We start from the raw sequence: 27,787 nt of genomic DNA on the forward strand, positions 1-27,787 counted from the left end.
CCTGATGTGGTCAGCTAACTCCTGTCCAGTTGGCATGCATGCCCCAGGGGCCTGGGACAGGAGAAGGCAGCATTCTCTTCTCAGAGCACAGGAAACCTTTCTCGGTGTTCAGTGCTGCGATTTTGCTGCTGCAGGCTGTCAGACCCCTTTTGTAATAACCGAGTTTACAACTCTGCATGGATTTGCAGGTCCCAGGCCTTGTCAACAGCATAAGACCCCCATGGCATAGGTATGGTCCTCGGTGCCTCTTCTGGAGAGAGCTCACCTGCTCCCAGGTGAAGAGGAAGGGGAGCGAGCCCAGCCCTGATCTTCCCTCCTTCACCTGCCCATCAAGGTGCGGGCCATGCCCCCTGCAGAAGAAGGAAGGGAGCTGGCTTCTCTTCAGCACCAAGACATGAAAGGATGAAGCTGGGAAGGGCAGTTTTGGCACAGGGGACTCTGCCAGAGGAACATTTTCTATGTAACAGGCTAACAGTCAGGTTTGGTTTAGTTTGATTTACATTTTTACTTAAAGAATACCCTTTTTAAAAAAGACTTTATTTTTCAGAGCAGTTTTAAGTTCACAGCAAAATTGAGAGGAAGGCAGTGATATTTCTCACACACGCCCTGTATATACCCGACTTCCCCCGCCATCACATCCCTCACCAGAGTGGTGCCTCTCTCCTAAGTGATGAACCAGCATCACACATCATTTCCCCTGAAGTCCACAGTTTACACCAGCGTTCACGCTCCATGCTCTACATTCTGTGGGTCTGGACAAATGTATCATGATGTGTCCACCATCATAGTATGATACAGAGTATCTTCATTGCCTTAAAAATCCTCCCGGAGAAAATTCCTGGGATATAAACCCTTATGTGACATTAACGGGAGGCGAATCTTATTGAATTTATAATACATTTGATTATCCTGGTCCTAATTCACCATTTCTAGTGACTACCTCCCAAATGTTTCTTGCCTTATTAAGTCATTGCTTCTTTGAGCTAAATCTAAGAGGAGTTTTAAAAAAAGCACAATCACTCCATTGATGCAGAATGTTATCAAGAGTTCCCAGTTACTACTAAGTTTCTTTATGAGAACTTCTCCTACAAGGAAATAGCCTGGTTAAGGGGCTGATCATAAACTCTCAACTCCTTGCTTACCTTGTGAAAAGGTGGGGGTATTCTTTACTGAACCCATGATTTAATCTTTCATAGAAGATGCTGTTACTGTTTTGGATTTGGTGCTAAACCAGTCATCCTAGGAGACAGTCTCCTTTTGTGGGAGACTGAACAGACTGGGATCCAAACAGACTGAAAAAATGGAAATGATCATTTATTCATTATTGAACTCTTAGCTTTCATGAGACACTGGGAAGAGGACATCCCAGCAAACAGAAGGAAATAAATAGCATTTGCAAAAGGGCTAGTTTGTGTGAGAAGGGGAAAGTTTAGTGTTGCTGGAACCTGGATTGAGAAGGGAAGATGAGTGGACCTGGACTCGGGGGCCAGCCAGGTTCCAGGAGTCTCCTGGCCTGGCCATCCTGTGGCTCCACGTGCCACTAACAAGATTACAGCACCACTGGGAACACACAGTTCCACTCCAGTGCTGGGCAGGTCAAGAGAAAGCTGGTGCATCAAAGCATAAATTTAACTTACACGTAGGAAGCAATAGTTCTGCGTTAAATGTAGCATGCAAACTTCACAAGTATTTTTTTTAAAGAAGTATAGCCAATTAACAATGTTGTGATAGTTTCAGGTAGACAGTAAAGGGACTCAGTCATAGGTATACATGTATCCATTCTCCCCCAAATCACATGCACTTTAAAAAACAAACACTGACAGGCAACTTTAAAGATTTCTGGGCTGTGTCCCAGGTCCCCCAGCGGGCTGGTTGACTCAGCTACTGAGAGAGAAACAGAAAACAACCTGCCCCGATATGACCTGGACATGAGAAGCTTTAGACTCTCACGTCACATGACCTCCGAGATAGAGGTTAATGACACTGAGGTTGCAGTTAAGAAAAACACAAGTTTTCATGATTGGAACCCAACCAGAATGCACCCCTTGTTGCTGGGTGCTGCAGTGCCCTCTTCCTTACGGGTATCTTTCTCCAGGAGCACCAGAGACCCTGAAAGGCCTGGCTAGCCATTTGGAGCTCGGGGCTTTAAATGCCAGTTGACAGCCACTTTCACAGTGCACGACAGCCACCCTGTTTTCTGAGGACACTGTCCAGAAAAGTGTGGGGTAGAAAGTGATAACTCAGATCACGCTTTCCATGAGCCTGGGGAGGAATCACCTGAGTGGGAGGCCTTCCAGGAAACGTGAGATGAACTGATGCTTTTGGACCCGTGTCCTCGTGTCCACCCCTATACTGTGTATCCAGCCCCTTAAATGCGACCCAGATCAGTCTGTATTAGGCTGCCGTGTCTGTCCGAGAGCCACAGGAAGAGGCCTGCAGGCCAGAGGGATCTCCCACGTCTGAGCACCTCTCGTACCCCAAACCTCCCCACTTTCCTGCAGAAACTCTCTGGCCTGGCCTGGGTCCCAGCCCTCAGAAGCAATGCTGTGACCCTTGGCTGGTCCAGTTGAGTTGATAATGGGCCCTGTGCTCACAATTTCAGCACAGGCCATGGACAGGGTGTGGTGGTGCTGAATCTTATTATTATGGTCTTTCTTTTGCTTTTGCTTTCCCCTTCACCAAACTGAATGATAAATTTGAGGAAACAGGTCTCCAGCACATAAAATTTTCTACTTGGAAATCCTTCCCCTCCCCTCCCTCACAGGCGTTTTGTTGAGAATTGCTTCCACCCTAAAGTGTTGGCAACATCCCTGCAGCTTCGTCGTCAAGGATGACAGAAGAGCAAGAACAGCTGGGTGGGTGCTGACCCACTGATTGTGGAGGAGAGCTAGTCCACTGGTAGAGATGGGGGCACCCAATTCTTTATCCAGACAGAACTGAATACTACACCACTCTCCTGCTAGTGCATGCCAGGATACGTCCTAGATTCTGCTGTTACTAGAATTCATTCTCTGTGATGGAAAAGCCCCAGAGTGGGTCTGCACCCTTTCACGTTAAATTCGATCTTTCAAACATGTTACCAATTAGTGGATTCGAAGAACAGAAGGTTACATTAGTTGCTTTGGTAATCTTTGTGGTTTATCGTCTAAGATTAATTCAACTTTTGGTTTGAGAATTTACCCATATTGGTTTATTTGGTGTCAGTAGACTATGGATGTGGGCTTTCCTGGTGTCTCAGATGGTAAAGAATCAGCCTGCAATGCCAGAGACCTGGGTCCGATCCCTGGGTCAGGAAGATGTCCTGAAGAAGGGAATGGCTACCTAATCCAGTTTTCTTGCCTGAAGAATTCCATGGACAGAGAAGCCTGGCAGGCTACAGGCCATGGGTTGCAAAGAGTCAGACTCGACTGAGCAACTAAGCACAGCATGACAGCCGACTGTGGGTGTAGTTTAGAGAGGTGAAGTGACAGTCGGCATCTTATGGGACCGGGTGCCAACCCCACCTCCACGTCCCTCATGGAAACCAGAGGAGAGTGGTCCCCAACCACCAGGATGACGAGAATGAGAGGGAGCAGTGTCATCTGCACAGAATGGCTCTGGGCTAATGGGGGACACACAGAACATGGTAACGATAATAGGTCATTATTATAGCATCCTTAGAACTCTCTTTTCTATGCTAACTTTTCCATGGAAGTCTCTTTTTCATGGACTTTGGTGTCTTGAAGTCTTTGGTGATGTCACTTCCTGTTTTGATGTATTAAACTTATGAGAAAATGATGATTTTTTTTTTTTCTGAGGCTGAGGGAATCCAAGCTGACAGCATCACTAGCCAGCATGCCCACCTTCATAGCCCTTGTGAGGGTTAGTACTGCCCTGGCCCCACCGAGTGCCCTTTCAGAGTCCTGGGAACCAGTGGGGTGCTGAGTCTCCTAGGTGTGACTCCAGGGTCTCCTGGCTAGAACATAGGCTGTCACCTAACTACCTGCTGGATAGTAGGTGGGAGTAAGTATCGTCATGGAGATGGCTGTTAGATGTTTTGTGTCAGCAAGAACATCATTGATATTTTTGGGGAAACAGGGCGTCTTGAAGCTTTGCCTGTGTGTCAGTGTTCAGCGCTATAGCCCTCATGGTGCATGGCGACCAGATGGCGGGCAGCTTGCGCGTTCACAGGTGTGCGTGAGTCCTCGGTCTGCACACGCCTGAGGGCCAGACACCTGGAAAACTCCACTATCACCTGAAATAATTGCCATGCCAATTCCTGGTTAAGAAATAGATCAGAAGACAAGACCTACACTTTTGTGAGGGATTTATGCCCCACTGCTCAGGAAATGTGTAGGAAAAGACAGGCCAGCTTGAAATATAAAAGCATCTGCCAGCTTAATATGAATGATGGAAATGAAGTTTCCTATTCTTTGGGACAATCCACTCTGTTTTAGCGCCCTTAGTAAGTAATGATCTGTGTTAGGAGACATTATAAAAGTTTTTGACATTTCAATAACATGATTTTCATTTTCTCTGTCTTTAAAAAGCATACTTTCTAGCTATAAAGAAAGCCATTGTCTTCTTCAACTTAAAATTTTGCTGTTTAAGATACACTATATTTGCAAAGAATGAAAATTTTATACCTTGTGCCCAGAAGTTAATATCATCTGTGCTGATCTTACAAGATTGAGGTCAACATACTCATGAGCTTACCTAGAAATGCAACTATTTGCCCAGCTATTCTGATTTTGATGGTGGTTTCGGTACTGTGGTTGCTTAGTGTTGAATGCATTAAGATACCTCTGTAGAGTCACGAGTGAGGAAATAACCAGCGGCTGTTCTCTTTCTTCATAAGGATGACCGTTTGCTCCTCTACCCACTGGTGCGTTAGTCCTGACCTCTCTCAACCAGCAGAAGGCAGAGTGCCAATATTCCCCCTGACCGTGGTTTGTTTCTCTCTTCCAGCCACGCAATGATGGACCTACTGGTTGAACTTTGCCTTCAGAACCACCTGAATCCTTCCAACCATGCCCTGGAGATCCGGTCTTCAGAAACCCAACAGCCTTTGAATTTTAAGCCAAATACTTTAGTTGGGACCTTGAATGTGCACACCGTATTTCTGAAAGAAAAAGTTCCTGAAACGAAAGTTAAGCCTGTTCCCCCTAAGGTGCCTGAGGTCAGTAGCACGGGAGTCCGTGTGTCATGTAAGGACGTGTGCAGTTTCCTGGGACCCAGGGTGCGGCAGGTGTAGCGGAGGGGGCCACTGGGGTCTCTCCTGTCTAAATTTCACATGCCATGGTTGAGGTTTGCACTTTCATGGTAGGCAAAGTTAGGCCCTAAACTGAGTTTTAGGAGACCTAAGTTCACAGCTTTTGAATAATGTGCATTGTGTAACACTGCTCCTTTAGATGTCAAAAAAAGGACCCACTCTAGAGCAGAGCCATGCATTAATGCTTTCTGCAAAGATTCTTTCCATCTTTTAATCAGGGGCTTTCTCCAAAGATGGAAATGGTCTATAATTCTGTTCCCTGCGAACCAACAGCCCCTGATTACACATAGCCGCTGAGCATATGAAATGCAGCTAGTGTGATCGAAAAACTGAACTTTGCATTTCTTATATTTAATTGAAATAACACAAATAGCCAATGACTACCCTACTTGACTAGTCCCAAAGGTTCCAGTAGAGTTCTGGAGGCCTTTCTGTCCATGGCAGAGATTGGAATATGTAGAAGATTCTAAGATCTTCTCTGAGAAACGAAATAGAAGGGGATTCCCTTTAGAAAAATTGATGTTAGAAATACTTACTCCTTGTCCTTGGAGAAATTTTATGCATAGGTTTCAGGCTTTTTCATATTGATTAAAGATAGCTTCATCTGCTTACTGTACTTTTTAATAAAGCTTTTATCCTTTATCTCCAATGAAAATCAATGCTATTTCATTCTTTTAGATTATTGAACTATCTCCTAAATTCCCTTATTTTTAAACATGATACTTTGGCCAACAGGTCATGTCCTCTAGGTTTAGATAATTAATAACTTTTAATTGGTGCCATATCTAGGTGGTTCAGTGGCAAAGAATCTGCCTGCCAATGCAGGAGACACAGGAGACTCAGACTCAATCCTTGGGTGGGGAAGATCCCCCAGAGAAGGAAATGGAAACCCACTCCAGTATTCTTGCCTGGAAAATTCCACTGACAGAGGAGCCTGGTGGGCTACAGTCCATGGGGTTGCAGAGTCGGAGGCAAAAGCATGCACGCACACACACGCATATTCTGAGTTTCCCCTAATTCTTCAATTAAAATCAATGTTCAAGGAAATTCCTTTTATACTCTGTGACTTTTCTTACCTTCCTGAACCCTAGCTGCAAATTCCAGGGGCAGTTGAGCCCAGGGTTATATAGGAGTTCAATTTGAGAAGCATGGAAAAGATTCATGGTTCCATCTTTCCTTCTAAAATTCGTTAAACCCTGGCCTCGGATTGGAAGGGAGTGTGAGACCTATGTCATTCAGTTGGCACTCCTCAGGATCTTAGAGCACTGTGGTGACCAGTAAAGGCCAAACAGAAGCTGACTGCTTGAACCTCGGCCTGCCACAGCTTCCAATGGGCCCCTCGATCTGCAGACGTTTACAATCAGCTTTAGACAAATGGATTTTTTTCTTTCCGATTATAATAGCTATCAGTATTATTATATGCCTATTATATTTATATGTCTCTATTTTTCTAGCTTAAATATATGTGTGCAGTGCATATTTATGAAAATTGATTTATATGTTGCTGCTGCTGCTGCTAAGTCACTTCAGTCGTGTCCGACTCTGTGCGACCCCAGAGACAGCAGCCCACCAGGCTCTCCCATCCCTGGGATTCTCCAGGCAAGGACACTGGAGTGGGTTGCCATTGCCTTCTCCAATGCGTGAAAGTGAAAAGTGAAAGGGAAGTCGTGCAGTCATGTCCGACTCTTAGCGACCCCATGGACTGCAGCCCACCAGGCTCCTCCATCCAAGGAATTCTCCAGGCAAGAGTACTGGAGTGGGGTGCCACTGCCTTCTCCAGATTTATATGTTAACATTATAATATATATGAATATATTTATGTGGGTATTTTAGCTTCTTAAATGAAAACTTGATATTGCAACCCCATAGACTGTAACACTCCAGGCTTCTCTGTCCATGGAATTCTCCAGGCAAGAATACTGGAGTGGGTAAGTATTCCTTTCTCCAGAGGATCTTCCCAACCCAGGGGTCAAACCCAGGTCTCCTGCAGTGTAGGTAGATTCTTTACCATCTGAGCCTATATATTTTTCTAGCTTAAATATATGTGTGTAGTGTATATATATGAATATTAATTCATGTATCAACATGATACTAGATATGAATATATCTGGGCATTTTAGCTTCTTTAACAAAAATTTGATGTTTTGTGATGCTTTTTCCTTATCTTGGATTGTTCACCATAGATCCAAAGTATTTCCCTTTAGAAAATATATTAGTGCCTTGTGCTCAGGTCTGTTTAGAATCCTTGAAAGACAACGTATGTGTTAGATTTCAAATTGGGATCCTCGCTGCTGCTCATTTCCCCCTTTCACTCACAGTTTGTTCATTAGCAAAAGAGATGGGAAGGTCAATTAATTGTTCTAGACAGTTACCGTTCCCTATTCGGTCTGCTCTTTTCCCCCACAACCAGTGGCTTTTGGAAGAACTTGGTCCAAAGGAAATATTGCCCTGCTCCATTGTAGTGTAAACAGAGCTGTGGGAAGATGTGCTTATGGAATTCTGCCTGGTGTGTTTTCCAGAAAACGGTGCGCCTAGTGGTGAATTACCTGCGCACGCAGAAGGCGGTGGTGCGTGTGAGCCCCGAGGTGCCCCTGCAGAGCATCCTCCCGGTCATCTGCGCCAAGTGTGAGGTCAGCCCAGAGCACGTGGTGCTCCTCAGGGACAACGTGGCTGGTGAGGAGCTGGAGCTTTCCAAGTCCCTGAACGAGCTGGGGATAAAGGAGTTGTATGCCTGGGACAACAAGAGAGGTGAGGCCACCTTGGGTCTTTGATGTGGTGCCACTGATTCTGCCTGTGTGCCCTTATGCAGAGCGATGGGGAAACACGTTTGCAGGCATCTCCAATTGTGTCCAAACCAGAGCGGGAGTGGGTGGGAAGTAAAATACACAGACTGTAATTACACCTCTTTCCCCCAGTCGCTTCAGTCATGTCTGACTCTTTGTGACCCTATGGACTATGGCTCAGCAGGCTCCTCTGTCCATGGGATTCTCCAGGCAAGAATACTGGAGTGGGTTGCCATTTCCTTCTCCATTTCCCCCAGTAGTGAGCATACCCATTACCCCTTGTCTCCTGTGAGCGTCCATGAAATATGTAGAAAGGGGAAAAATGAGAATACTAGGGCTTTTGCTCTGAAAGAACTTCTCAGAAACCACAAGTGAACCATCTTCTCCTGGATTTCCTTTTCAGTTGCCATTAAATACTCCCAGGTCTCAAACATTGCTCGTGATCGAGATCAGTCGCAAAATTTCTTCTCACTCATTCACTCAGTCACTTCAGGCATGTCCAACTCTTCACAACCCCATGGACTGTAGCCCTTCAGGCTCCTCTGTCCATAGAGTTCTCCAGGCAAAACTACTGGAGTGGGTAGCCGTTCCCTTCTCCAGTGGATCCTCCCAACCCAGCGATTGCAGGCAGGTTCTTTACCATCTAAGCCAGCAGGAAAGCCCATCTTGGGAGATGTAGAACCTAATACCTGCGAAAAGCATATAACACCAATCTCTGCATTAAGGAGTGGGCCCAGCAAGACTGTGGTCTTCCGGGAATGTGTGTGAGGCAGCAAGAGGGGAGACTCCCTCAAGTCCCAAGCTCCCTCTTTCTGTACCCACACAGGACAGGACACACTGCTGTACCAGGAGAATGGCTACCCCAGCCCCAAATCCCCCTCTTCTCTGCCTTGGGCACCCTCCCAGGGACCCTTGCCCTATGACCCTGGCAACCTTCCCAGAAAATAAAGGAGCATCACCTGGCTTAGGGGGTGTGTGCTGCACCTGGGGCCAACATCCCTTCCGTCTGGACCATAATGTGCCCTGTGGGCCGTGAAATATTTGATTAGCATCCCTGCCATATGCTTCTCTCCCAGAAGAGAACGTTCCTCTCCATGAGGAGCCCTTTCCTTCGCGCCTCTGGGGTTTCACCACCTCCCAGCCAGCAGCTGCTTGGGGAAGGGTGAAGGCCACGGGCAGGAGATGTGTCCCAGGCAAGGCCTGCTCTGCCCTGGAAATCCTGGTGGTGGCAACTAGAGAAAACAGAGGCTTTGCTGCCACCTGCTTCCAGGATGGTGTTTAACAGCCAGGCGGTAGCAGGATTCTAGGGGATCAAGTTCAGTGATGTAGGCCTGCTTTGCACTTGGCCTTTTCCTTTGGGGCACAGATAGCTGCAGGCCTTGTCAAGTACTACTGTGGGTTGAGAAGCCTGCCTTCACTCTCTGTTGCCTGCCTTTTCCAGTTCTTCTGACCAAAACGAAATCGGAGCCTTCCCTGAGCTGTCGAGGTACCGTCAGCCCAGTGCTGCCTGCCAGGCTGCGCCTTGCATGGCTCTGGGCTAGGACAGTGATGCATGGAGTGACTGGAGGGGAGGCAGGGTGGCCCTCGGGGGGCGTCTGGCCAGGCTGACCTGGGGCTGCGACTTGGTTTCTTGACTCCCTGGTTGGCTAAGAGAACAACGTCCCCTGTGTGAGGATTTGCTGTGTGGTTCTGATTGGTGTGAAAAGAAGATGTCATTGTAGAAAATGGGCCCTTTATGAACACAGAATTTGAGTGCAGAGCAGAAGCGGTCCATGTACAAGAGACACTGTATCCTTCCTACCTGTTCTTGCCTGCCTTCAGGGTCTGTCCTGCCCGCTGCAGAAACGGGCAGTGTGCACTGTGAAATCTGACCTTTTCTGTCATAGACAAATATGGATGTGATTAGTCCAGATTTTGCATTCCCTTCTTATAAACTTTATATACTTTATTATGTTTATTATAAATAGATATGTACCATACTTAATAATACATATATACATATGTATGAACATATTTACATAGACATGTATGCATACACATGTATTGAGATTTATATAAACCTTTTGGACTATACACACACATACTCTAAGAGGATCATTAAAATTATGAATGTTCATATTTTACAGAAATTTCTGTCCTCGTTTGTTAAAGTGTTTAACAGTAGACTTCACTTCTATACAAAAAATAATGCAGAAAGTCCCATGGCTTTGGTCTGGAACCACAGTGCGGGTGCTGTGAGTGACGGTGCTGTGGCCTCAGCCACCCCTCACATTCCTCATCTGTTACCTCCTCCATCAGACGCTGCAGATTATTGCTACAAATAGAGGGACTCTCTTTTAAGAAACACCATAGATGTCTCTCTAGAGAAGACATTTGGATGGCCAATGGGCATGTGACAGGATGCTCCACATCAGTAATTATTAGAGAAATGCAAATCAAAACTGATCAGAATGGCCATAGGTTAAAAGTCTACAAATAAATGAATAATAGATGCTGGAGAAGATGTGGAGAGAAAGGAGCCCCCCTGCCCTCCTGCACTGTTGGAGGGAATGTATTGGATTGGCCAAAAAGTCATTCGGCTTTTTTTCTGTAACATCTTATGGAGACATTGAAATGAACTTTTTGACCAACCCAGTAAATCGGTGCAACCACTATGGAGAACAGTCTGTAGGTTGCTTTAAGAACTAAAAACATTGCCACATGATCCTGCAGTCCCACTGCTGGACCTACATCTGGAAAAGAGAAGAACTCTTAATTCAAAAAGATGCTTGCATCCCAGTGTTCATAGGAGCACTATTTACAGTAGCCAAGACATGGCAACAACCCGAAGATTCATTAACCTTCGAATGGATAAAGAAGGTATGGCAACAGTGGAATATTACTCAGCCATAGCAAGAATGAAATAATGCCGTTTGCAGTAACATGGATGGACCTGGAGATGATCTTACTCAGTGAAGTGAGGGAGATAAAGACAAACATATGATGTCACTTATATGTGAAACCTAAAAAAAAAATGATAAAAATGAACTTACTTACAAAGCATAAATAGCCTCACAAACATAGAAAATAAACTTACAGTTACCAAAGAGGAAAGTGGGGGAGGGATAAATTAGGAGTTGAGGGTTAACATATACACACTGCTGTATATAAAATAACAACAAAGACATACTGGATAGCACAGGGAAGTATACTCGATATTTATAATAACCTGTAATGGAAAACAATCTGGAAAGAGTGTGTATATATACATGTATCTATGTATATGGGTAACTGAATCACTTTGCTTTACTCTTGAAACTAACACAATATTGTAAATCAACTATAGTCCAATAAAAAAAAAGCAGCACCATGAACAGATAGTTGTTTTGAACAGAAAGCTCATAGATGTGAAGGCTTTATCAGTTCTGAGTGATTTGATGTTGGTGTACCATCTAGCTGCAAGCGTGGAAAAGCTGGATCAGACCTATTATGACTGTTCTTTTTTGACCCCGTACGCAGCAGTCCTGTGATGAGGATGGGCACTTACAAATGTTGTTTTCACGCAGTGCAGACCTGGTTCCCCTTGCGGCCGGCTGTTCTGTTTCCACATCCGGAAGAGTGGGTGTTTCAGATGAGCCAGTCCTCAGGGGTCCCTGCTGCATCCCGCAGCTCACCTGTATCACCTTCTAAGTCATCCTGATGTGTCCAAACAGTATGTGCTTTGAGGATGAAGTATGTCCTCCCCCCCACTTGTATTCATATTTAAGTCTTAGTAAATGAGAATACGTCAAAATAAATTCCACGCTCAAATTGTTACACATTTAGAGCGATGGATTCAGGCTCCTAAATGAGTATTTTTCTCCAGGCCTGACTGGGTACCACGTGGCGCTTTGGCTGATGGGAACACTGTCAGGAGAGCCAAGTGCTCCCGCTCTGTTCCCCACATCATCCTTCCCCCAGTGCCTGCCCGTCGCACACCTCACCAGGGGCTCTATCAGTCTAGAGGCACAGATTAGACAGTGCCTGGGCCTCAGCTCAGAGCTGGACGGCTGGGGGCTGCAGTCTCTTGGGCCTGAAGGGGTGACGCTGTGCTGGGGTGGCCAGAGCCTCCATCCTGATGCTGAAGACTCGCCGCTGCCCGTCCAGGGAGAGAAATGAGAGGCTTGATTTTGACCCGGTCTGTGGTGGTGAGGTTGACGTAACAGCCCGTGTGCCTGTGGTGTGTTCTTGCTCCCTCAACTCTCAGGCACTGTCATATCCTGCACTTTGCACATCCAGTCACAGAGCAGTCAGTTCTAGAAACAACCTAGATGGGTGGGCTTGGGAGGGAGGTGGGAGGGAAGTTCACGCGGGAGGGGGCATGGGTAAACCTATGACTGATTCATGTTGATCTTTGATAGAAACCAGTTGGTTTCTGTCATTTCTGTAGAGCAGTTTACAATTCTGTAAAGCAATTGCCTTCAATTAAAAAATAAAACACACACACACACGTTGGTGCATACTGTTGTTCATTCATGTACAGTCTTACTCTGTAGTACAGAATATTTTACTAAAGGCTCTGTGCCTAACAAAGGGTTTGATGCCATTAACCATGAACCCCATGAACACATGCGTATTGGGGAGGTGCATACCTCACCGCTGAAGCCGCTCTCCTTGCTGGTTTGGTTGTCGTGTGTTGTGAGGCTGCTGATGGGCCGGGCCAGAGCCACCTGCATGCAGCTGAGAGGCCTGACCCTTGTGACTAAAATGGGAGCCTTTGCTACTGACAGCTTGAAGGGACCCAGGGGCTTGGTTTTTGCTTCACTGTGAAGACGGTATTGTGTTAATGCATGTTGCAGGGGCACTGACTTCCGTGCCGGGTTCTCTAGTTGGAATATGGAATTCTAGATGAGCAGATGAGCAGTTCATTGAGTCTGCCTGGTTCGGGTTGGTATTTTGGCGGCAGAGTTTGTGAAATCCAGTCCCCATGGTGGCAGTGGACTGGCGCCCTGCCCCTCGGCACTTGGCAGCACTGTGGAGTAACTCACTTTCCCGTTCTCCTGCTGCTGCTGCTGAGTCGCTTCAGTCGGGTCCGACTCTGTGCGACCCCAGAGAAGGCAGCCCACCAGGCTCCCCCGTCCCTGGGATTCTCCAGGCAAGAACACTGGAGTGGGTTGCCATTGCCTTCTCCAATGCATGAAAGTGAAAAGGGAAAGTGAAGTCGCTCAGTCGCGTCCGACTCTTGGCATCACCTAAATGTTTTCTCCTCTGGCCGCATCTGTGTCTTGGAAGAAAAGAACAGATGAATGGCTTTCAAGGTGTCAACAGATCAGTGGATAATAATGGTCATAGAGGCCTGGTGGCACTTGAGTGTGCCAGGCTCAGTCTGCAGATGAGTATACTGGGGCCAGAGCACACCCACACCTCAGTGCCCTTACCTTAAGATGAGTATACTGGGGCCAGAGCACGCCCACACCACAGCGCCCTTACCTGCAGATGAGTATACTGAGGCCAGAGCACGCCCACACCTCAGTGCCCTTACCATAAGATGAGTATACTGGGGCCAGAGCACGCCCACCCCGCAGCCCCCTTACCTGCAGATGAGTATACTGGGGCCAGAGCACGCCCACCCCGCAGCCCCCTTACCTGCAGATGAGTATACTGGGGCCAGAGCACGCCCACCCCACAGCGCCCTTACCTGCAGATGAGTATTCTGGGGCCAGAGCACGCCCTCACTGCAGCGCCCTTACCTGCAGATGAGTATACTGGGGCCAGAGCATGCCCACACCTCAGTGCCCTTACCATAAGATGAGTATACTGGGGCCAGAGCACGCCCACCCCGCAGCCCCCTTACCTGCAGATGAGTATACTGGGGCCAGAGCACGCCCACCCCGCAGCCCCCTTACCTGCAGATGAGTATACTGGGGCCAGAGCACGCCCACCCCACAGCGCCCTTACCTGCAGATGAGTATACTGGGGCCAGAGCATGCCCACACCGCAGCGCCCTTACCTGCAGATGAGTATACTGGGGCCAGAGCACGCCCACACCGCAGCGCCCTTACCTGCAGATGAGTATACTGGGGCCAGAGCACGCCCACACCGCAGCGCCCTTACCTGCAGATGAGTATACTGGGGCCAGAGCACGCCCTCACCGCAGCGCCCTTACCTGCAGATGAGTATACTGGGGCCAGAGCACGCCCACACCACAGCGCCCTTACCTGCAGATGAGTATACTGGGGCCAGAGCACGCCCTCACCGCAGCGCCCTTACCTGCAGATGAGTATACTGGGGCCAGAGCACGCCCTCACCGCAGCGCCCTTACCTGCAGATGAGTATACTGGGGCCAGAGCACGCCCTCACCGCAGCGCCCTTACCTGCAGATGAGTATACTGGGGCCAGAGCACGCCCACACCGCAGCGCCCTTACCTGCAGATGAGTATACTGGGGCCAGAGCACGCCCTCACCGCAGCGCCCTTACCTGCAGATGAGTATACTGGGGCCAGAGCACGCCCACACCGCAGCGCCCTTACCTGCAGATGAGTATACTGGGGCCAGAGCACGCCCACACCGCAGCGCCCTTACCTGCAGATGAGTATACTGGGGCCAGAGCACGCCCTCACCGCAGCGCCCTTACCTGCAGATGAGTATACTGGGGCCAGAGCACGCCCTCACCGCAGCGCCCTTACCTGCAGATGAGTATACTGGGGCCAGAGCACGCCCACACCGCAGCGCCCTTACCTGCAGATGAGTATACTGGGGCCAGAGCACGCCCACACCGCAGCGCCCTTACCTGCAGATGAGTATACTGGGGCCAGAGCATGCCCACACCGCAGCGCCCTTACCTGCAGATGAGTATACTGGGGCCAGAGCACGCCCACACCACAGCGCCCTTACCTGCAGATGAGTATACTGGGGCCAGAGCACGCCCACACCACAGCGCCCTTACCTTAAGATGAGTATACTGGGGCCAGAGCACGCCCACACCGCAGCGCCCTTACCTTAAGATGAGTATACTGGGGCCAGAGCACACCCACACCGCAGCACCCTTACCTGCAGATGAGTATACTGGGGCCACAGCATGCCCACACCGCAGCGCCCTTACCTGCAGATGAGTATACTGGGGCCAGAGCATGCCCACACCGCAGCGCCCTTACCTGCAGATGAGTATACTGGGGCCAGAGCACGCCCACACCGCAGCGCCCTTACCTGCAGATGAGTATACTGGGGCCACAGCATGCCCACACCGCAGCGCCCTTACCTGCAGATGAGTATACTGGGGCCAGAGCACGCCCACACCACAGCCCCCTTACCTGCAGATGAGTATACTGAGGCCAGAGCATGCCCACACCGCAGCGCCCTTACCTGCAGATGAGTATACTGGGGCCAGAGCACGCCCACACCGCAGCGCCCTTACCTTAAGATGAGTATACTGGGGCCAGAGCACGCCCACACCGCAGCGCCCTTACCTGCAGATGAGTATACTGGGGCCACAGCATGCCCACACCGCAGCGCCCTTACCTGCAGATGAGTATACTGGGGCCGGAGCACGCCCACACCACAGCCCCCTTACCTGCAGATGAGTATACTGGGGCCAGAGCACGCCCACACCGCAGCGCCCTTACCTGAAGATGAGTATACTGGGGCCAGAGCACGCCTGCACCTCAGCGCCCTTACCTGCTGCTCCCCTAGCTGTCAAGCAGTCCCCACAGCTTATGCACCCAGAGTGAGGGTGCTTTTTGAGTGCAGGATGCTGGGCCCTATGCCAGAGTCTCGCATGTGGGCGTCTCCTATGGCCCCAGGCCCCAGGCCCCAGGGACGCTGCTGCGGGTAGTCCCGCCCCACCCTGGAGACCACAGCTCGTGCCTCTGTCCTCAGCTCCCTGCCTGGGCTCCGGTGTCCTCACCTAGAACCCCAGCGTCGCCATTCTAGCTTGACAAATCCCAACGAAGAAAACTCCAGGAAAAGGAGAAGAGCATTCAGAGGTCCAGAATAAAAGAACAGAATAGAAGAAAAATGGGCCCCTAGAGACTGAAATGGAAAGGAAAACATTCTGGTTGATGTAGAGGGAGGAAAATCCGCGGATGTAGGTCACACGGGGGCCTGATGCGGCTGTCTCAGTCGTCCCCGGGGAAGCCAGTGCGGTCCCTCCAAGTTCTGGAAACCAGTGGGCCCTGCAGGCAGGGCAGCTGTGAATGCACTTGCTTAGCTCCGTCTTGGACCGCCACCCTCGCGATGCGTAACGCAGGTGTTTTGCACAGATGTCTCAGTCGCGAGAGCTGTGCTGTCCAGTCTGATGGTCACAGCCAGGCGTGATCGGCAGCACGTGACTTGTGGCCAGTCCCAGTCGAGACGCACTGTGCCAGGCACACTGCATTCTGAAGGCTTCGTACCAAAATGAATATGACAGTGCATTAATACTTTTATATGGATTATGTGATAGAATGATAATATTTTAGATCTATTGGGTAACTAAAACATGTAGAAATTAATTTCATCTGCTTCTTTTTTGATGCATCTACTAGAGAATCTAAAATTACCTATATTTGCGATCATACCTCAATAAAACCATGGGTAGCAAAAAAAATAAAAATAAAATTACCTATATCATCCTTTTATTTTTCCGTTGCACAGTACCGCCCTAGAACTTTTGGATTTATTTTTTTTTTTTAATACCAAAGATTGTAAAAACATTTACTAATTTCATAAACCCAGCTGGGGGTTTTGAGGTGGCTCAAAATGCTTTGAAAGAAGTAGTTAATGGTTTTATTCTCTTATAAGAATGAAATAAAAGTCTAAGAGTAGAGTAAAACAAAGAAGCCCTTGTTGAGATTTTTAAAGTGTTTAATCTCTTGGTTCATATGCTGAAAATAACTTAGTACTTCTATTTTTTTTTTCAGAAACCTTTAGAAAATCTTCACTCAGCAACGACGAGACAGACAAAGAGAAGAAAAAATTTCTGGGATTTTTCAAAGTTAATAAAAGAAGCAATAGTAAGGTAATTGATTACATACACATGTGATTCTATGTTCTGTACAGAGTTTTTTGAAATGTTTGTCCTCTGCCTGTCTTGGAATTTTCCTTAATATATGTAAGCATATTAATCCCTTCAGGGAAAAGGGAGCATATCGTGTCAGTGTGCCCTGAAATGCCTGCCCATACCCTGCACTTGAGTCCTAAGTGGTCTTGGGGGATGGTGTTCTATTTACCAACAGAACATGAAGCCGAAGCCATGAGCCTTCTCTGCTGGTCCCTGCACAGTCCTGATGGGAGGCTGAAGCTAAGTAAACATCCTCTGGGTGGATGGATGCCTGAATGTGTGGTTTAGGTTACATTTACCCAAAGATCCCCTTCTCCAGGGGATCTTCCCTACCCATGGATCGAACCCGGATCTCCCACATTGCAGGCTAATTCTTGACCATCTGACCCGCCAGGGGAGTCATAATGCAGAGAACAAAAAATGAAGACACTTAAAGTCATCTTGGAAATTCTCAAGCCATATATGCCTTCTAGCTACAAAGAAAGGAAGTGCTTGTAAGCCTATTATGTTGGCTTTAAAAGCTTTATTTTGCTGTGTCAAGTATTTTCTCCTCACTAGTAGATGGCATGAGAAAAAGAACTGTTGTGTGGAACATTAGCATTTAACCCACCAGCTGGGTTTGGAAGCGTCCACCATCCACAGAGCGTTAGAGGAGGTGTGAGGAGGGTGAACCCAGGTTGGTCCAGAGCCTTCTCTTCCTATCATTGGACCTCTGTGTCTGTGCACCAGCCTGCATGGGTCTTGACCTTCCAGAGCCCATGGGGCCTGTATAGCCATTACCTTGGGTCCCATTGAGGATGCTGGGGCACAAAGAAATAAATAAACTTGCTCAGAGTCCCAGGATTAGATCCTGGGTTGGCTTTGGTTCACCCGTGAGAGCTTAGTGAGCAGATTGGGTGGAAGCTTGTGGCCAGAGAGAACTCAGGAGTTTCTCCCAAATCTCAGCTTATTGCTTTTAAAAAGCACTGGAGTGTAATGTTTCACATGCGTGCATGCCTGCTAGGTCATTTCAGTAGTGTCTGACTCTGCAACGCTGTGGATCACAGCCTGCCAGGCTCCTCTGTCCATGGGATTCTCCAGGCAAGAGTACTGGAGTGGGTTGCCATGCCCTCCTCCGGGGGCTCTTCTGGACCCAGGGATCGAACCCAAGTCTCTTACGTTTCCTACATTGGCAGGCTGGGATTTTACAACGTTGTGTTAGTTTCTGCTGTGCAACAGAAGTGACTCAGCTATTTTTGTACATATATCCCTCCCTCCCACGCCCTCCTAAGTGGATAACTTAGCTGAGCGCTGTAACTTAGCTTAGCTCTGTGGGTGATGACAGGGCACCAAGCTAGCTCCCTGTACTATATAGCAGCTTCCCACTAGCTAGCTGTCTTACACGTTGTTTAGTTGCTAAGCCATGTCTGACTCTTGCGAGCCCCTGGACTGTAGCCCACCAGGCTTCTCTATCCTTGTGATTCTCCCGTCAAGAATACTGGAGTGGGGTGTCATCTCCTCAGGGGATCTTCCCTGCCCAGGGATTGAAACCACATCTCCTGCTTGGCAAAAACTTGGACACGATTGAGTGACTTAGCGCACACACCTCTGCTTGGTGATGGGTCTCTGCCGCTGAGCCACCGGAGAAGCCTGGTAGTGTGTGTATGGCAGCGCTATGCTCTCCGTGTCCCAGCTCCTCCTTCCCACTCCGTGTCCACACATCCGATCTCCACGTCTGCGTCTCGGTTCCTGCCCAGCAAATAGGTTCGTCTGGACCCTTTTTCTAGATTCCACATATATGTGTTAGTGCGCAATATTTCTCTTTCTGACCTACTTCACTTAGCTCATTGCTCTCAGTCTTTGATGCTTTGATTGTGGTTTTGTGGTTCTCTGTCATTACTGACTATATGTGTTTACCCCACGTGGCCACATGTCCTTTGAAAATCTCTGCTTCATGTGTGTCTCTACTTAAGATCTTTGAGCCCCCTTCCCCATCCCTGTCCCCCTCCTCTTTCTGCCTCCCCTATCCTCTCTGTTTCTGTCAGAATTACTGGAAATTACAAATTCAGTTTCCCATGTGAATTTCCCTTCACTCTATAAAGGTTGGGTTTCTGATACCTGACATCTTTTTAAAAAAGTATTTTTAAGCATAGTTGGTTTACAATGTCGTGTTAATGTCTGCTGTACAATAAAGTGATTCAGCTACGCACGTATGTATTTTTTCCTATTCTTTTCCATCATGTTTATCACAGGATATTGAACATAAGTGTGTCTGTGAATCTGTTTCTGTCTCATAGATATGTTGATTTGTATCATATTCTAGATTCCACAAAGTGATATCATATGGTATTTGTCTTTCTCTGCCTGGCTTACTTCACTTGGTGTGATAATCTCTGCGTGCATCCACATTGCTGCAGATTTTGTTCTTTTTGGTGGCTGAACAATATGGCTCCTGATGCTCTGAGGTCAGTTTGCTGGGACTGCAGGCAGAGCTGTCCTGCTTGGTCCTCACAATTCTCTCTAGAGTCCTTCTTCTGTGTCATGCTACTTTTGATAGATGAAACTGCCAGCAAAGCCAATAAAAAGAAATCTAGAAATGCCTTTAAGCAGAATAAGAGCCTAAAACATCCAGACAGCCTTGCCCTGATGGATTGGCAGGATTCTCTGTGAAAGTGTCCCAGATAACAAGGAAGCCTTGTCTGTGGGTCCCAGGGGTTTTGTCTCTGCCATACCCCGTGTTTCTTCAGTCTTGGACTAACCAGAACTGTTTTCCTTTCTCACGCACTCCATCTTTTTCATTTATTTCATTCTGTTTTGTGCTCAGCTTCTCTTATTCAATCGTAACTTTCCTAGGTTATTTGTTGTTTGGGGCTTTAGCTTCTTTCTTTCTTGTCTTTCCCTGTTTCTGTTGTTTGAGCTGCTATGCTAAAAGTAGCTTCCTTTAATCTGCTATAAACCTGGTGAGAGAGGTAGTATCAACCCCATTTTACAGGTAAAGGAACCTGAGCTGCACACTTTCAGTGAATCCTGGTGTTAAAAGTTGCCCAAGTTCAGACTCACCTCTTTCCAGAGCCTAGCTCTCATTGCCCACACGTTACACATGTCTGACAAGCCTGAATCTCAATTTTTCTATATTAAGAACAAGAGGGTTTTGAGTAAGTCATTTTTAAATGGTTTCTAAAATACTGTGATGCCAGTCTACTAATGTCTGAGAACAGAATAGTAAGAATGGTGACATTTAAGGCTAAAGTGAGTCTTCCCTTATCTGCCGAAAGGAAAACGATAAGCATCTGTGTGTATAAAATCTCTTATAGAGAATATATGTAAAAGGATATCATTTTGGCTAAATTCAATGAGGGAAGATATCTTTCCTTGCTTTAAAACTTTGGTATTTTAATGTTTTTGACGTGATAATTTTTGCATCATTTTTGCATTATTTATTCTCCTAACCCAGTGGTTGTGAAAGGTACCTTAGAATCCCCTTCAGTTCAGTTCAGAATCACCTTAAGATCTAGTGTGACAGCTGGATTCTTGGGTCACGGCCCCGGAGATCCTCATTTGGGAGGGTGGATGGGGCCCGGAAGCTGCGTTTTCCAGTACTCCCTGGTGATTCTCTGGCTGGAGGTCACCGACCATCCAGATCAAGGGAAACTTTCTTTTACACAATGAAGTTACATGTAATTATTGTTCACCTTTTACAGATAGAGAGTGAGATATTCAGTGAGTTTCCGTGTATACCCAATGAGCAATGCAGTGGTAAACTGAATTTAAAATATAGAAATTCTCAAAACCTACTTAATTGCCTTGAATATTCATTGAAAGGACTGATGCTGAAGCTCTAATCCTTTGGCCACCTGATGCAAAGAGCCAACTCACTGGAAAAGACCCTGATACTGGGAAAGATGAAAGGCAAAAGAAGGGGTTGCCAGAGGATGAGGTGGTTGGATGGCGTCGTGGACTCTCAGTGGACATGAGTTTGAGCAAACTCTGAGAGATAGTGAAGGACAGGGAAGCCTGGCATGCTGCAGTCCATGGGGTCTCAAAGAGTTGGACATGACTTAGCAACTGAACAGCATCGTCGTCTCAGACCCATCACTGTTTTCATGTTGCATAATTTTCTAAGCAAAAGAGCTATTTGGGGGGAAAGGACAAAAAAAAAAATCTATACTCAAGAGTCATGAATTTCAAAATTGATGTTTCCAGATCTATGAGCAGTGATCAGGGGCTATTTTAGAACTTTCAGGTTCTTAGCTGAGGGTCATGGCCTTGGATTAGAGTTGTTTATGCAGGTATTGCTGCCTTGTGGAAAGGGCAGGCTGGCGTGTTTTGCTTGAACAGCTGCTAAGGGTGGCTGTGGCGCGTGCTCCTGCTTACACCTGGAGCTGACCTGGGGCCTGCTTATGTCCCAGGCCGAGCAGCTCGGGCAGCCTAGGGTGGGCAGCTGGCAGGACACCTCTGCGTCCAGACTGGGCAGGGCTTCAGATGTGAGCACTCACACCCAGGGGGCTTCTGGCAGCTTCACACTGCCTTCCGGGAGGCAAAATTAGAAAGTGGCCTAGTTGTTTTTTGTTTCTTGGATTTTTTTTTTTAATCTAGAAAGATGCATAAAGCTTCATGTAGCTTCTTTTTTAGTTGCCCACTGGTACGTTCGGAAAATGAGGAATGTATTAGTCTCCACATGTGTTAGTTTCCATTTCTCCCACCCCAGACAGCGTGGTGGGATGGATCCTCTGTTGAAATAACTGAGTCACATCGTCTGGAAGCACTTCCTCCCATTCTTAGGAGCAGCTGATGGTTTTGGAGCCACAGAGCCCTATTTCCTAAATTCTGCAAGTATACATTGAAGGAATTTTTAAAAAACCATTGGTGACCTAACATTTCAAACTGGCATGTAGAAAGCTTCTTCATAATTTTAAATGCTTGAAAGAGAAAAAAATTCATAGCATCCTGTAAATATTGACATTTTAAATGTGTCTAATAAAGTTTGATACAATCACATAGACAAATTCTTCTATAACAAGAAAACATTTTGCATTATTATTCCTTTTCTTGATTTAATACTTCCATGCCAGTCCCCATGTAAAATTATATTCTATTCAATATACATTTTATTCCTGAAAGTATTTTCTAAAGACTTGAAGTGAAATGTGATATAAAATGTCTATTTAAATTAGATTTTTAAATTTTATGTGATCATAAAACTGTGAGTAGGAGAATATTCTATACTGAGTTCTTATTACATTTGCAAATACATAAAAACAATGTAAATATAATTGCTGATCCGTAATTGTTAAGCATGAAAAGTAAATTTTTCTTCAAAAGATATCTTTTAATAAGATGAAAGGTAATTTTTAAGTTTATTTCTCATATCCATTAATGAGCATAACTTATAGATAAAACCAGAATAGCTTCAGATTAATCCTGTGACTCTTTCCATTTTTATTGATTCAAATCCTGAGGAAATATTTTACTAAATATAATAGCAATAAATATTAGTATTTATTTATAATACTATATAATATATATAATAAAATATATGAAATAAATAATAAATACTAAATAAAATACTAAATAATTATTAGAGGATGGAAAACTTTACTGTTATAACAGTGTCCTTCAATTCTTTGAAGTCCTTCTGGTTAATCCCATAGTGAGTGCATGCGTTCCGAGTCACTTCAGGTTTGTCCAGTTCTTTGCAATCCTGTAATCTAACTAGTGTCTCATATGTCTCCTGCATTAGCAGGCAGGTTCTTTACCACTAGCGACACCTGGGAAGCCCAATTCCTTAGTGATCTATCATAAACTATTATTTCGATTGATCTTTTGTCTGTGCCTGACTAGGTTCTCTTTTAAATTAATCAGTAGCCAAGATTTAGAAGCCATTTGATCTGTCAGGGGATTGTTACTCAATAATACTAGAGTTATTGACTCATGGGAGATATAAGAAAAAAAAATACTTCATCAAGATTTTCTCAAATAATAATTACACTCATTTCTCAGAGGCACTTTCTTTTTTTTTCAAATACAATGTTTGAAGGTACCTCTCCTAAAGGAACATATATAGAGAAATTAAAAGCATATATGAAAAATTTTAATTATAAAGTATTATATACATGTAAGGAGAAGGCAGTGGCACCCCACTCCAGTACTCTTGCCTGGAAAATCCCATGCACGGAGGAGTCTGGTGGGCTGCAGTCCGTGGGGTCACTAGGAGTCGGGCCCGACTGAGCGGGTTCACTTTTCACTTTTCACTTTCCTGCATTGGAGACGGAAATGGCAACCCACTCCAGTGTTCTTGCCTGGAGAATCCCATGGACAGAGGAGCCTGGTGGGCTGCCGTCTATGGGGTCGCACAGAGTCGGACACGACTGAAGCGACTTTGCAGCAGCAGCAGCAGCTACTGATTTTACTAACATGTTGATCTGGGCTAAGGAATAGCAAAGGAGACTTTTTAAAAATTGAGATATAATTGACCTATAATATTATATTAGTTTTAGGTACACAGCATAATGATTTGATACATGTATAATATATTGGGTTGGCTAAAAAATTCATTCAGGCTTTTTCATAAGATTAGTTAATATTCATCTACCAAAAAAGAAAAGAATTGTGGCTGTGGTCATAGATGTCACAAGCACTTTCTAAATCTATATCATCAGTAAGTTTTGAGGAAATTGACATTGTCAGTTTTTACTCACTTTTGTCAAAACAGCATTTTTTTAGTCATTTAAAAAAATCTCAACCCAAACTTTGTCTATTTTTGTCAGGATCTTAGCAATATAGATTTAGCCTATTTAATTTATTGAGACCATCTGCCACATTAACTAATTAGTGAAATGGGCCCTTATTGTCCAACTGAAAATCCAAGTCACATTTACTTTGGATTAAAAAAAGTCACATTTTTAATTTAAGTAAATCTGTTAATCCTCATGACAGTTATATAAAGACACCTGCATGTTCTCAATTTCTCATACATCTCTTTAAAACATAGGAGTTTGATATCCAGGGCTTGAAGCTGTTTCCCCTTTAAACCCTATTTTTCAAGGCTGTGAAAATCAGCTCTCAACTTGCCTGAGAACCAAATCTTACTGGTTTCCAATAAGAAGAAGGATTTAACTCATGGTGGGAACACAGCCTGGGCTCGAACCCAGAGTGACCACCGCTCATCCATAAAAATGCCTGTGACCGTTATTCTCATCAGACCCCAAATCAGCCTGAATGCAGTTATGTAATGACCTTTAAGAAGAGCTCCTCTTCAACTGTCTAACCTTAAGCAAGGCTTTCCCTGCCGCAACCACACCACCAATGCTGCTTCTTTGCCGTAAAACCGACTTAAATCCACTGCTGCTCTTTAGGTGCTAAGCCATGCCCAGCTTTTTGCAGCCCCATAGTCTGTTGCACACCAGGCTCCTCTGTCCATGGGATTTCCCAGGCAGAAGTACTGGAGTGGGTTGCCATTTCCTTCATCTTCCAGGCCCAGAGATCAAACCCACATCTGCATTGCAGGAGGTTCTTTACTACTAAGCCACATGGGAAGCCTTTAAATTCACTGAGAACGGTTTAAAACATCCAGGGCCTCATTAGACTGTAAGACTTACCATTCATCAGTCTCAGTTTTGGCCACAGATGGCTGGAAAATGTCATCTAATGTTTCATGCACTCTGCAAACTACCTTGTGTTTCTGCAGGAGATCTATTGAACTACCCTGAAGGGCTGGGCCACTCGCACCTCTGTGGCCGTTATTACATGCCAAGTGTTATTACTGTTTCTACAGCAATGGATGGTATCGATAGCATCCATTTTAGCAGATGTGGTTAATTTGTATGCAGTTTTTTATTTTGACTAATGCAGCACAAGAACACATACATGACATAGGTAGGTAGATACCAGGCTCCTCTGTCCAAGGGATTCTCCAGGCAAGAATACTGGACTGAGTTGCCATGCCCTCCTCCAGGGGATCAGCCCAAGGATTGAACCCACATCTCCTGCGCTGACAGCAGGTTCTTTACCACTGGCACCACCCAGGAAGCCACACACACAAAAGTAGAGTTGTGCAAATAGAAAGATGGGCCACATTCTTAGCTGTGAAGACTCACCATTATTGTGTTGCAGGTTGAGGTGGTTACGCAGAGTAGTTTAAGGGAAGTGGGAAGAGTGTTTTATACACATATGGATGGTCTCTAGGATTTTTTTTTTTCATTTTTAAAATTACAGGTGACATTTTATTAGAAATCAAACTCAACAACTGAATTTCTGTAATGTGGCAGATTAATTATTGGCCTGGAAATAAGAGTTTACTGGGTTTGAAGCTTTAGGGCAAGACAGCACTTACTAAAATGATGCTGGTCAAAGAGGACGATACTCACAGCTGCCACCACCTGCCTGCCTGTGCCAGGCCTGCACTTACTTCCGCGATCTCCTTTCATCCTCCCCACATCACTGTAAAATAAGAGCGGCCTTGCTTATCCAGAGGCAAAAGTTTCCAGCTTCCAGGAGCCTAGTGGCTGATCAAATCTGTTGATGTCTGTTTATGTTTATCAATATGTTTTGTGTTCATATTTGTACTTGTATGTCTGTGATAACTTGTCTGTGTTTGAGATTACGTTCTCCTCAATCAGGCATGTTGGTGATGTGAGATTTCCTAAGGGCATAGCTCCCATTTTTATAAATTTCCCCCAACCTCTTGACTCCTAGCTGAGCACAGGCAGAACCCTCAGGGTAGGGAGCTGACCTTTCATTCCTCTTGACTCATCTGTATGATGGGCATAACACCATCCAGCCTGCAGCATCCTTGTAAGGGTTAGCAAGTATAGAGCTCGACTAACACCTTTAAGGAAGCATTTTGAAATGGTGAGTAAACTGGATGGGAGCTTTATTAGAAAACTTCCGGATGTTATTGTTTATTTTTCCTTGAGAAAATGCAACTGGTTTCTTATATCTGTAACCCGAAAAGCTAGAAGAGATTAGATCGGCATTTTAAAAATTAGCCTAATGTATGTGAATGGCCAAAGTAATCAGGTCCTTCCTGGAAAGGTTAATTTCATGTAAACTAATATTTACTGTATTCCAAGATCTATTTTCTTAATCAAGGATCCTTGCATCAGAGTGGGTATAACCAGCTCACAAATAATTTCAAGCAGTTTTCCTGGATTTGACCTTTTCAGGGAAGCTGGCCCTTCTCTGTGCCTCTGTGGAACCCCACAGATCTAGACCCCAAGACACACGGTGGGGACGTGGCCGGTGTCCACTGCATGTGACTAGTAGCAAGGTAGGAATGGCCCCAGCGTCTCTGTCTGCATCCTCTGCTCTTTTCCTAAGGTACATATCGCAGGATGAACTCTGCCTGTTGATGGAACAAGGCACCTGACCTTGCTTGTAGTTCAGTGCACAGAAACGCCACACGTGCAGAAACACTGCAGCGTCTGATGAGGTGGCGAAGAATGCTCTGGTGTAGGAGGAGAGGGACCTGAATTCCCATCCTGGTTTTGTTTTTAACTTCACGACTTTGGGCAGATTGCAAAATGAACTGTAGTGATGGCCATTTATGAGCCCCTCAGTTCAGTTCAGTCGCTCAGTCATGTCTGACTCTTTGCAACCCCGTGCGCCTTCATTTAAATGCTGTAAATTTGACGAGTCTAAATGATACAAATGAACTTACTCACAAAACAGAAAGAGACTCACAGACTTATAAAACGAACTTATGGTCGCTGGGGGGAAGGGATAGTTAGGGAGTTTGGGAAGGACAGGTACACACTGCTATATTTAAAATGGGTGACCAACAAGGACCTACTGTATAGAACAAGAAACTCTGCTCAGTGTTATGTGGCAGCCTGCATCAGAGAGGAGTTTGGGGGAGAGTGAATACATATGCGTGTGGGGAGTCCCTTTACTGTTGACCTGAAACTATCATGACAGGTGTACCCCAATATAAAACAAAAAGTTCAAAAGAAAAAAAATGTGCCAGCTTGAGCCATACCAGATACCATTAAGTTATCAAATCTTTTGGGGAATGATTGTAAAAAGCATTGCTTCAATTAAAAAAAAAAATTCCTCTGGGGCCGTTTCCCCTGTTCAGGCGGTTACAGAAATCCTCCACCATCCTCAGGGTCCCTCAGGGGCCCTCACTGAGTTCCGAAGTGCTCCTCCGTCCAAAGCCTGAATGAGCTCTCGAAGTCCAGGTTGAAATGTCACTATTGGCCTGAATGGAGGTAGCTGCCATATTACTGTGCTGCCCCTTAGGAGCCCAGAAGTTGAGAAGGTGCCCTTCAGTAATGTGAAACTTTCAGAGAAACTTATTAAAAACTAAGCTGTAAAGCAAATTCCGTAATGTAGTGCAGAGAGTCCCGTACTTTTCCAATATCCTGGATCTCTCTCCAGCTTGCCCAGGCCTGTTAAAAATCCCATCCCAAGTGGTGTTAAGATCTGGCTCCCCGAAGTGTGTGTTGAGTCAGATCTGCCACAGGAGGGCAGTATTTGTACAGGTACAGTGAGTCCTGCTGAAACTCCCAGCTAAAAGTTGCTGTTTTACTGAGCATTCACAAAGAGGAGAAAAATACGTCCTGAGCGACAAGCCACATTTGGGATGTAGAACTAATCTTTGTTGTAAATTCATTTTGAAGAGAGATTTAACAGTCCAGCGTGTTCTGTGTTCAGAATTATAAGATAAGCAGCGTATGGTTAAGTTTTCAAAGTGGAGGAGGAAGTCACGTTCCGCCCAACTTGGTGCATGTCGCTTCATGCACTCTCTCAGCCAGCTCTGATAGACAGAGTGGTGCTTTT

General features: G+C 45.9%; 1 protein-coding gene across 1 annotated transcript in view; it reads left to right on the forward strand.

Annotated features, from left to right (window-relative positions):
- Positions 1–27,787, forward strand: part of COBL (cordon-bleu WH2 repeat protein) — a 346,405-nt gene that overhangs the window by 164,454 nt on the left and 154,164 nt on the right. Inside the window, exons 7-10 of the mRNA XM_068973146.1 lie at positions 4,948–5,158; positions 7,771–7,999; positions 9,476–9,520; positions 16,890–16,987. Of these exons, the coding sequence (XP_068829247.1) occupies positions 4,948–5,158; positions 7,771–7,999; positions 9,476–9,520; positions 16,890–16,987 (583 nt within the window). The remainder of the gene's footprint in view (positions 1–4,947; positions 5,159–7,770; positions 8,000–9,475; positions 9,521–16,889; positions 16,988–27,787) is intronic.

This window comes from Capricornis sumatraensis, chromosome 5 (genome assembly GCF_032405125.1).
Source record: "Capricornis sumatraensis isolate serow.1 chromosome 5, serow.2, whole genome shotgun sequence".
Taxonomy (NCBI): domain Eukaryota; kingdom Metazoa; phylum Chordata; class Mammalia; order Artiodactyla; family Bovidae; genus Capricornis; species Capricornis sumatraensis.